This window comes from Vombatus ursinus, unplaced genomic scaffold (assembly GCF_900497805.2).
Source record: "Vombatus ursinus unplaced genomic scaffold, bare-nosed wombat genome assembly UNPS02014825.1, whole genome shotgun sequence".
NCBI classification, from domain to species: Eukaryota; Metazoa; Chordata; class Mammalia; order Diprotodontia; family Vombatidae; genus Vombatus; species Vombatus ursinus.
In genome coordinates, this window is record NW_020954603.1 from 4,316,427 (window position 1) to 4,326,451 (window position 10,025).

At 57.0% G+C, this 10,025-nt stretch overlaps 1 protein-coding gene across 1 annotated transcript; it reads right to left on the minus strand.

Annotated features, from left to right (window-relative positions):
• Positions 1–4,890: 4,890 nt before the first annotated feature.
• Positions 4,891–8,757, minus strand: DMRTA2 (DMRT like family A2). The gene is made up of 2 exons (XM_027837941.1): positions 8,196–8,757; positions 4,891–5,918 (listed from the first exon to the last, which is right to left on the minus strand). The coding sequence occupies exons 1-2, from the start codon at positions 8,755–8,757 to the stop codon at positions 4,891–4,893; spliced, it is 1,590 nt and encodes a 529-aa protein (XP_027693742.1).
• Positions 8,758–10,025: the final 1,268 nt, after the last annotated feature.

A 10,025-nucleotide genomic window follows, 5' to 3' on the forward strand; every position in this document is an offset into this window, starting at 1 on the left:
AGGGAAGTGATTTTTCAGGTGTCAATGGCATTCCAAACCCTAATGATTCCAAGGACATGTGTGAGGTAGGGGCCCCCTGAAGTTGGATACCAGCTGGAGAGCCCCAGGTTCTAGGTAGCTTTAAGTGTACTAAATATAACCCTTTGTTGCCAGGTAAGACACCCAGGAAATTTGTTATTGTCCCTATTTTAGGAAAGAGGAAACAGACCAGAGAAGTTGTGTTGACTTAAATAAAATTACACTGATGAGTCAGTAGGATTTGAACTCAGACCTTCTGTGGCTCAATCCTCTGGTCCCCCTACTCTGCCCAAGGAGTGAGCAACTTTCTCCTTGGGTCTTTCAGAGCCTGTAAAGCTCAAAGGAAACAGCAGCTGCTGGATAGGGACAAGGAGGGGGGGGGGGGAAGGCCTCCAGGGAATGCAGGCCAGGGCTAGGCTGAGGTCTACGTACACAGTTGAGCAGCACAGACCTCCTCTGGCTCCAGCAGCCCGGCTAGACCCCAGTGCCAGAAGCTTCCTCCTTCCCAGTGGGCAGCAAGGCTTAGAAGAGCGGGCACTGGTTTGGTTTTTTTTTTTTTGGTCTCTTTTCCAGATGCGGAGATTGGGGGCAGGCAGGAAACTCCTTAGGTGAAGGAGCCTCAGGCGCTGAAGCACTCAGGAGCCAGGGTGGAGAAAGTGGGGAGGAGGGAAGGCAAAGTTTGTTCCACTCAAGTCTCTTCTTTCCACCTCCTTCCTCCCTGTCTCTGACATCTTCGCCTGGCCTTCTGTCTTGTCTTCTCTGGCCTTTTCTGTCTGGCCCCCCTTTCTTTGGTTCCCTCCTCTTTCTACCTGTCTTCCTGATTTGCTGCCCTCTCTCCCTCTCTGTCCATTCTCCCCCTTGTCTTTCTCTCCCAGTATTTGTCTCTTCATCTCCCTGACTCTCTCTCCCCCTTCCCTTTCTCCCTCTGCCAGGCATGAGGCCCTTCTCTCTCCTCTGCTTCCTCCCAGTATCTGTCTCTCGGCTTCCCTCCCTCCCTCTCTGCCATTTCCCTCTCCTTTCCTCTCCATTCTGCCGTCACCCTGGCACTTTATAACCAAACAGACAAACCCCCTTTCCAATTAAAGTGGAATTAGGCAGCTCAATCAAATTAGCTCCCCATTAAAGCCCTCCTTTATTAAACCGTTTTACTGTAGTGCTATTAAGTTACACCCTCCGCCCTGGAACCTGAGCCGCCCCAAAAAGTTTACCTTAGCATGTTGACTTGGTCTGTGGTGACCTTTGGTGGGTTGGGGTGGGGGAAGCTGCTCTGTTTTTGGAGGGGGGAGTGGGGAAGGAGGGAAGGATGACAAGGGCTGAACCAGTTCTAAGAGCATTGGCCTGGGAGTCAGGAACCCAAGGGTTCTAATCCTGCCTCTAATCGACTGTGGGATCTTAACAAGGCCCTTTCTCTCTCCACCTTCGCTGAGTGCTTAGCAAAGGCGGCTTTGGACCAGACGAGCCCTCAGGTTTTCTCACAGACAGCTCTCTGCTTGGGTTCTCTGGAATGGGCAGAAAGTGCAGGGGAAATGAAAGGTGGTCCCGTTTGGGCTGGGTCTTTTTGTTGTTTGCTTGTTTGTTTGTTTTTTTGTTTGTTTCTTTTGCATAAGTGGAAGGGGAATTCGTCTTCTGCGAAGCCGGGTCCATGCACAGGCTCAAGGAGGAAGCCCGTGGCTTCCTCTCACCCGGTCTGGGCTCGATTCCGGGGCGCAGAGAATCTGAGCAAATGTTTAGCCAGGGATCGGGGTAGTGAGGAGGTAAACAGGGCCCTTTCTGCCAAGCTCGGAGAAGCGGGCTGGGGCCCGGCCTGGGCCCAGCCGGGAAGGGCCGGGGTAAGGGGGGGGGGGGCGGGGAATTAGGTTTCCATGACAACCAACTTTGGCTGAGAGCAGGGTGCCGGCTCCTTGCTGCTGCTTCGGGTTTTCGATCGTCTTCATTCCTTTCACCTGCGCACTCAAGTGGGGTCACAAGAGACGCCCCATTCCCTCCCGGGCCCAGGGCCTAGAGTTCGTGCCTCCTCGGCTGCCTCGCTGCATCCTGCTCCACGGCTCTCGGCTGGGAGCTGCAGACGGCTGCCTGGCCCCTCCACCCCCGCTTCATGGGCCCAGCGTTCTGGGCCCTTCAGGTTCCCCTTCCCTGAGCCCAGTGGCCTGGGCCCTGCCAGAGCGTTTCATCCCTGGGCTCGGGTTCCCTGTGTTAGGGAAAAGATCTTATTCCCCTCGGGGGTGAATAGGCAGAGCAGGATCTGGAGAGCTTCTTCACCGCCTTCCTGTCGGGACTTGCTCAATGAGAGGGAGAGAGAAGGAGAAAGAGGGAGGGAGAGAGAGAGAAAGAGAGACAGAGACAGAGAGAGACAGAGACAGAGAGACACAGACAGAGACAGAGAGACACAGAGATAGAGAGACAGAGACAGACAGAGGCAGAGAGAGAGACAGGGGGACAGAGAGAGAGACAGAGGGAGACAGAGACAGAGACACACCGACGGAGATAAGGGAGACAGAGACAGACATAGAGAATCAGAGATAGAGACAGAGAGACAGAGACAGACACAGATAGAGACAGAAACAGAGATAGTCGGGGAGAAAGAAAAGATAGACAAGAAGAGACACAGAGACACAGAGAAATACAGAACTATTATTTGACAGAGACAGAGGAGAGAGCTAGTAAGTATGCCGGTGCAGAGGGTAGGGAGGCGAAGAGTCCTAATGCTCACCCACGGCCTCAGAAGGCGTCCTCCCCTCCTCACTCCGCATTGTGCAGAGAGCGCTCAAACCCTCCAACCTCTGACTTGATCCCCAAGTGACCCGGTGGGGTGGAATCAGGTTCGATGCTAGTTTTATGGGAGTTATCTTTCTAACACCGCGGGCAATTTCCCTTTTCTTGAGATGAGGATTTAGGTGGCGGAAGTGGGTCTGACCCGGGTTTTCGGGAGATGCTAATTTCGGGAGAGTTTGGACGCAGAGTACGCTTGGTGGCTATGGCTTTCCGCCCGCTCTCTCCCAGCCTGTCCCAGGTTGGCCTGCACTCTGATAAGAATTCTTAAGGGACAGGGGAGGATCTCACGAGGATTTTCCCGTCACCTCCATTCCGGACAGGCTGAGCCTGAGATTTAAGGTGTAAGGGACCGACATCTTACAGCCCTCTTTGCGGTATGGGCGTTTGAACACGCCCCAGCCCTCCCCCCAGCCCCAGCCAGACCTAGAGAGAATTACTGGGGAGCTTGGACGCAAATGTTAAGACGCGAGCCCTGAGAAGTCTCGGGGGCCACCTCCAATACCCATAGCTGGGGGAGGGAACTTGGGGGATTGAGGAGAAAGTCATTCGGGATGGGGAGAACCACACTTTTGGGCTCCTTTATTCTTCTTTGGGGGTGAGCACAGAGAGACAGGGGCCTGGGAGGAAGGGGGCTCTCAGTCCAGGCTGGGGGGCAATGCCTCCCTGGGGTGGCCTCCTCTTTTTTATTAATTTACATGGGGTAGGGGGTGGAGGACCCAATCAAGACCTTAACAGTCTATTAAAAAAAAAAGTCCTCCTCATCCAGAAGGAGCGGGAGTTTGGAGGTAGATTGGGGGAATCATTTTTTCTCTTGATCTGAGGAGGACAGACCTTGGAGGTCTTAAGAGGAAAATAACATTTATTTCTAACATGTCTGTGCGTAGAAGACACAACGTTCTTAGCTCTGGACTAGACAGGGAACCTGGGTCCCCTCTTCCACCCTAGCCCGGGGAAGGGAGGCAGGGCTTCCGCCAACGAATCCGTTTGCAGCCCAGCAGAAGAGCTGAGGGTCCAGGTGGCTCCCGGTTACCCCGGAGGGGAAAGAGAAGGAGTCGAGGGGGAGGTTCCGTGGTACACGGAAGGAGTGACTGCATCTCTAGCCCTCAAAAGTACAAGGAGACCTGTCTAACTTTGGTTGTCGTTGTTTTGTATTTTATCGTCTTGGTTGTTTTCCTTTCTGGAATTATTTTTTTTCTTAAACGTTAATACCAAGTTCACCTACAGATTACAATTAATAACTTAGAATCCATTTATAACATCGTACACTCGCTCGTATATATATATATATATGTATATGAATATGTATAGATCAGGTACCGATATATTTATACACGTGTAAAACCTCACAATGCACCAGAGATGAAATAGCCATGCTCGGGACCGTAAGCGACGAGGGAGGGTCGGGACAAAAACCGAAACAACGAAAGCGCCAGCTCGGAGCCCACTGCCGGGTGTTCTGTAGTCCTCCGATCTACCGGGAGAGACAGAGACCCGAGACAGAGACAGAAGCAGAGAACCAGACGGAGCGAGGTCTGCCCTGACACCTCCTCTCCCAAGGACTAAACCCGGCGCTAGGAGTAGGTTTGTTCAGCCTAGATTTATATTTGTTAGAGCGAACGAAAAGCGAAGAGAGAGGGGAGTAGGGAGAGACCGACTGACAACCTGCGATCCGTCTGGGCGGGGAGTGCAGGCATTCAGAGCCAGAGCGCGGAGCGCCCAGCATTCCTGAAGCCAGAGTGCCCTCTAATCAGGCCAGAGATGCGGCTCCCGAACCCGCTGCCTCGGGCCCGATGTAAGGGCTGTGTCCCATACCCACGTCCCCCACTCCCAGACCTTTGGCAGACCTTCGGGTCGATTGCCTCGGGAAGGGGTCCGGGCAAGCAAGGGCAGCCGCGTCCCCGAACCGAGCCCGCCTTAGTCTCCACACCTCCCCAGCCCGCCTCCAGAGCAGCGCCAGCTTTCCTCCCTCCCAGCCAAGGTGGACCAGCTGCAAGGGCGCACAGCCCGAAATGGGCCACGAAGCCGGGGGGGGAGGGGGGAGGCCGTGGCTTCCTCTCCCACTCCGTGCCCCAGGCACCTCCCCTCGGTCCGCGCCCCTCTCTACTGCTTGTCCGGGTTGTTGTTAACCAGGGGCCCGTAGAGGCCGCCCCCGTTGCTGTAGACGGGTTCCTTGTGCACAGAGGCCGAGCGGTCCCGCATGAGGTCGCTGAAGGCGTAGTCCATGGGCGGCCGGAAGCCCAGCGTGGGCACGAGGCCGGCTGTGGAGTAGGGCGCCATGAAGGCCAGCCCGCGGCTGTGCGCCGCCGCTGAGTAAGCCAGGCGCAGCGGGCTCAGGCCCAAGGGCGTGCCCAGAGGATAGGCGCCTGCCTCCGCGCCGAAGTGGCTGGCGTTGGGCTGTAGCGGCGAGAAGGCCGAACGGCTGCCCAGGGTCCCAATGGCTGGGGTCATGGCCCCGGCCAGCAAGGGTCTGTGGTGCGGGTGGTGGGCGGCGGCCGGGCCGGGCTGCAGCGCGGCGCCCAGGGCGCCCGCGCCGCCGTCGGCGCGCCCCGTCCAGCCCTCGTCTGGGCCCTTGTCCGGGCCGCCGGCCGCCACGGCTGCTCCCCCGGCCACGGCGGCGCCGCGGTGGTGGTTCAGGATCTGCTCGATGGCCTGCACCACGTCCCCGCCGCAGCCCTGCAGCACCAGCTCGAGCACGCTGCGCTTGTGGCTGGGAAAGACCCGGGTCAGGATGTCCAGCGGCGTCCGCTGCCGGGGCCCGGGGCCCGAGCCCGATGGCGGCGGAGATGCCGTGGCCTCGTCCTTGTCAACCTCGGAGCCCGAGTCAGAGCCCAGAGGGCTGATGGAGCCAGGACTGTCGTCCTCGCCGGGGCCGCCGGGGCCGCTGCCGCTGCCGCTGCCGCCTCCGCTACCCCCTTCCTTCAGCGTCTTGGACTGCGGCGAGCCCAGGAACGAGTCACCGTCGCCGTTCTCCGAACCTGAGCCAGGCCGGGCCTCCGGAGATGACGTGCCGGGCGCCGAATCTGCCCCGTCCGGGGACACCGGCTTTCCCCCAGGAGGCTGAGGGGAACCCGCCCCTCCCGGCTGCAGCAGGCCTTTGGGAAACAGGTCAAACTTCTGTAGCTTGGCCTCTGGGGAGGGAAGAGAAAAGTGGGGGCGGAGAGGGCAGGTCAGGGCCTTTGCCAGGGGGCCCACTTGCCCTACACTAAGCAGGCGTCTTGCCTACACCTCTGCACCATCGAGTGGACAACCCGGTTCACTGCCACTCCTCCTGGCCCTCTCCACATCTCTTCCCTTCTGTGCCTGCCCCCTAGGATCTGGGGGCCCTGGCTGTGTCTGCCCTACTCTAGCTTCTGCCATTTTCATAGGACACGTACGTATGACCTTGGGCGAGTAACTTCCTTTCTGGAGCCTCAGAGTTTTTCATCGGAGAAACCAGGAAGGGGAATTAAATCTCTCTAATGTCCCCTCCAACTTGAAATCCTAGGATACTCTAAATCTCTGACCTGCACTCTCCCGTGGCCCACCCCCAGGATGGGTGAGATGAGGGGGAAGGGTGGCATAGGAGAAACCTGGGCTGCAGTTCCTCTCGGTGTCAAGGGGTTCGGCTAGGCAGCCAGATCGATCGAGGATTTTGAAAAGCTTCTCCCCTGTGTGTCCCCCCCACCAACTCCCGCCCCAAACCAACGTCAAAAGGAAAAAAGAAATAAAACCTCCCAGACCGGGTCCAGAGGCCGACAGGACAACCAGAGCGGCTCTGACCCTGAGATGAATGAAAGGCCCCCTCCCCCCTTCCTTTCCGATCTCTCCACCAAATTAGATCTCTATTTGAGCCACCGGGTTTTCTCCTTTCCTGAGCTACAGGAGAGCAAAGGTGGGAAGCGGAGGTTGAGAAATTACCCAAAATCTGGGAAAGAGACAGAAAAATGTGAAAGTTCAGGAAGAGGGGAGAAGAAAGTGAGAGAAGTCTGAATGTTTCTGTAAAGCACGTTATTTTAGAAAAAAAAATTAAATCTAGTCCAAATATCTAATTTTAACAAAGTAGCACTTCCTGGAAGTGAAAACCCCAATATCACAGAGCCAGTTAAATGGCCAGGTCTGGGCTAGAATTCATCGTCCCGAACTCAGTTCACTGCTCCTAGGAAGGGGTGAGAAGGCAGGTGGGAGAGTATGGAAAGGGAAAAAAAGAAATAAAAGGGGAAAGATAAAGGAGAAACAAAAGAAACTAGAAAGAGAAGAAAATTAAGAGGAAGACGAAAGAATCGAATAAGGAAAGAGGAAACGCTGAAAAAAGAAGAGGCAGGGGCCTAAAAAGGGAGGAAGAAAAAGAAACCACGATGAAGAAAATGTCAGAGTAGAGATTAAAAGGGGGGAAGGGAGAATCCCGGGAGAGAAGGAAAGGGGGAGAAAGAGGAGTGAAGAGGAGGGACGAATGAGAGGGAAAGGTGAGAAAGAGAAGTAAGGGTGTAAAAGGGAATAAAGCAAAAAAAAAGAGCCCGGGGAGGGAATGAAGAGAGGAAAGAAACGACATCGCTGAGGACGTGAGACATTAGGAGAATTAGAAAAAAGCAATGGAGAGAACAGAGAGACAAAAAGGAAAAGAGGAGCTCGTAATAAGAAGAAGTGGGTTTAAAAAAAAAAGACAGAGAAATCAGAGAGAGCAGGAGAGAGAAGAGAGTGGAAAGTCTCCAGGAGAGACCAACTATAAATGGAAAAAGGAAAAAGAAAAGGAAAAAAATAGCAAAGCCGTGAGAACTAGAAGGGAGAAGCTGGAATTTCCAGACCGAGTTTTCCAGGTTTGGGGTCCTCTAAGACTTCTTCTAGCTTTTAAGTACAAAGAAGTATTTAAAAAGAGGAAAAGGGAGGAGCACGAGGAAGGGAAATAACATTGGAGGCGAAAGGTAAAGGTATAAAGAAGAGAGGGAGAGGAAGGGAAAGCTGAACCGGATTTGGGATGACGGAGCAAGAGAAGAAGAAAACAGACTAGAGAAAGGAGGGAGGAACAGGAAAAAGTAGCTCGGTGGGGCTGCGGGAACCGGGCGAATCAGGAAAGGGGCCCCGGAGACAGGAGCGCAAGAAGGGACGTGAAAACGCCAAAAAAGAGAGCCCCAGTATAAACAAGTGAGGAGAGGCAGGAAAGAAGGGAAAGAGCAAAGAGAAAGTGGAGGAGGGAGAGAGGAAGGGAGCGAAGGAGAGAGAGATCCGAGAAAAGGGGCGTTCAAACTCTCGAGGGAGTCAAGAGACAACGAGCGAACAGCAGGAAGAGGCCGAAGAGAAGGGGAAAGTTTTGTAAACAGGGGACAGGCAAGAGCTGATCCCGAGCAGGGAGAAGCCCTCCCCACCTCCCACGCCCGCCCCAGCCCGGGGTCCCCAGCACTGCCCCCCTCCCCCATTGCCGTTCTCTTCACCTGTGCCTCCTGCTGCGGCTCCCGCTCCAGCGCCCCCCGAGCCCGAGCCCGGCCCCGGCCCCTGGCCGGCCCCGCTCGCGCCGTCGGGGCACACGGTGCCGAAGACCTCGTAGGCGGGCCGCGGCGGGATGATGCCGTTGGCCGCGGCCAAGGCGAGGCCCTCGGCCGTGCCGTAGAGCAGCTGCAGCTCTCGGGCCTCGTTCTCCTCCTGCGCCTGCTGCCGGCGCAGAGCCACCTGCGCGGCCATGACCCGCTGGCGCTCGGCGATGAGGGTGCACTTGGCGCACAGGCAGTCTTTCCAGCGGCAGTAGCGCTTGTGACCCTTGAGCGCCGACACCACACCGTGGTTGCGGCACCGCGCGCACTTGGGCGTGCGCGGGTACTTCTCGGCCGCCCGCAGCAGCAGGGGTGGCGCCCGCAGCAGGCCGCCTGCCACGCTCACCGGCAGCGACGCTGCCGCTGCAGCGGCCGCCGCCACGGACGCCACGGACGCCACGGAGCCCGGCGCCACCGGGGGCCCGGCAGCCGAGGGCACGCTGGGCAGCTCCGAGCGCAGCTCCATCGAGGCCAGCCTTCCACTCCTGTCTGCAACGGGACGAGAGAAAACAAACCCCCGCCCGGTTGACTTGACTCAGAGGCCTGGGGGGGGGGGGGGGGGGGGGGGGAGGTGGAGAAGGACCCTGGGGCGGAGGGGCAGGAGACCGGGCTGGATAGCCACGGGGTGACCATGCGCAAGGCCTTTCGCCTCGTTGGACCTGCTTGCTCGACTGTAAAATAAGGAGGTGGGACCCGCAGACCTGAGCCCTTTCTGCCGCGGGCAGTCGGCGCTCTGCTAAGTTAAGCCCCTCCAACTGCGAGCGTTTGGATCTCTCCACCCCTAGCTGGAAGATTCCGAGTACCTGGTTCGAATGTACTCTGCCTTAACATATTCTTTAGAATATGTCGTTCCAAGTGCCTTCAGTCGGAGCTTTCCAGGTTTGGGGTCCTCTAAGATTTCTTTCAGCTTTTAAAGTATGCCTTCTATGTACCACAGGCCCCTGAGCTCCGATATCCTGAGTTTCAGTTTTCCTCATGTATGTTCTTTCGTGATTTCCCTGCCTACCTAACACCTCCCCCACCCCCGCTGCCGCCCATGGTTGGCATCCCCCCTCCCAGGCCTTTAAGGGAATGGAGGGGGTGGCCTGCCTATAAATCAAGTTACGCTGGGGGGGAGGTGTCTCTGGGCCTCAGTTTCCCTATCTGTACAATGGGAGGGGTTACAAGATGGAGTTCTAAGGCCCTTGCCAGCTCTGATATTTTTTGCACATGCCTCTCTAGCGTGGAAGCCTCTGGGAAAGTATCTCTCTTTGCGCCCCAGGCCCCTAAGTATCTCCTTTCCCCTAAAGGAGGGTGGAAAGTAACCCTCTGCATTAAGGTTTTCTTCCTCTCGTCACCCCACCCCCACCCCTTCGCTCCTTAATCGGCTGCTGGAGCGGGGGGGGGGGGTGTGGGGGAGGGGAGGTGTACCAGGTTTGGTTCCCAGTCACTTCTGGGAGGGAGAGAAGGGCTCCCCGCCCTTCTCCTCCCTCCAGATCAACCTGCGACCAGCAAGCAGCCCTCCGCCCCCGCCTCCAGCTACTTGGGGTCTCCGCTTCTTTCCTACCCCCACCCCCTCGCATCTACTCGCGCCCCCTTCTTTCAGCGGCCCAGTCCCACCACATAAGGCTGGGGTGGGGGGTGCCCGGCTAACCTTCGCTACCCCTTCCGGCCTGGCCCCCCACCCCGCCCCGGACTGCCGCGCGCACCCACCTGACCCGGACCCCTCGACTCCTCCTCCTTCTCCGTCGGCCG

Coding starts and splice junctions, on each gene's coding strand:
- DMRTA2 (XM_027837941.1), bottom strand. CDS start 8,757: ATGGAGCTGCGCTCGGAGCTGCCCAGCGTGCCCTCGGCTGCCGGGCCC. Junction 5,919..8,195: donor AGCCGCAGCAGGAGGCACAG/GTGAAGAGAACG, acceptor TTCCCTCCCCAG/AGGCCAAGCTACAGAAGTTT.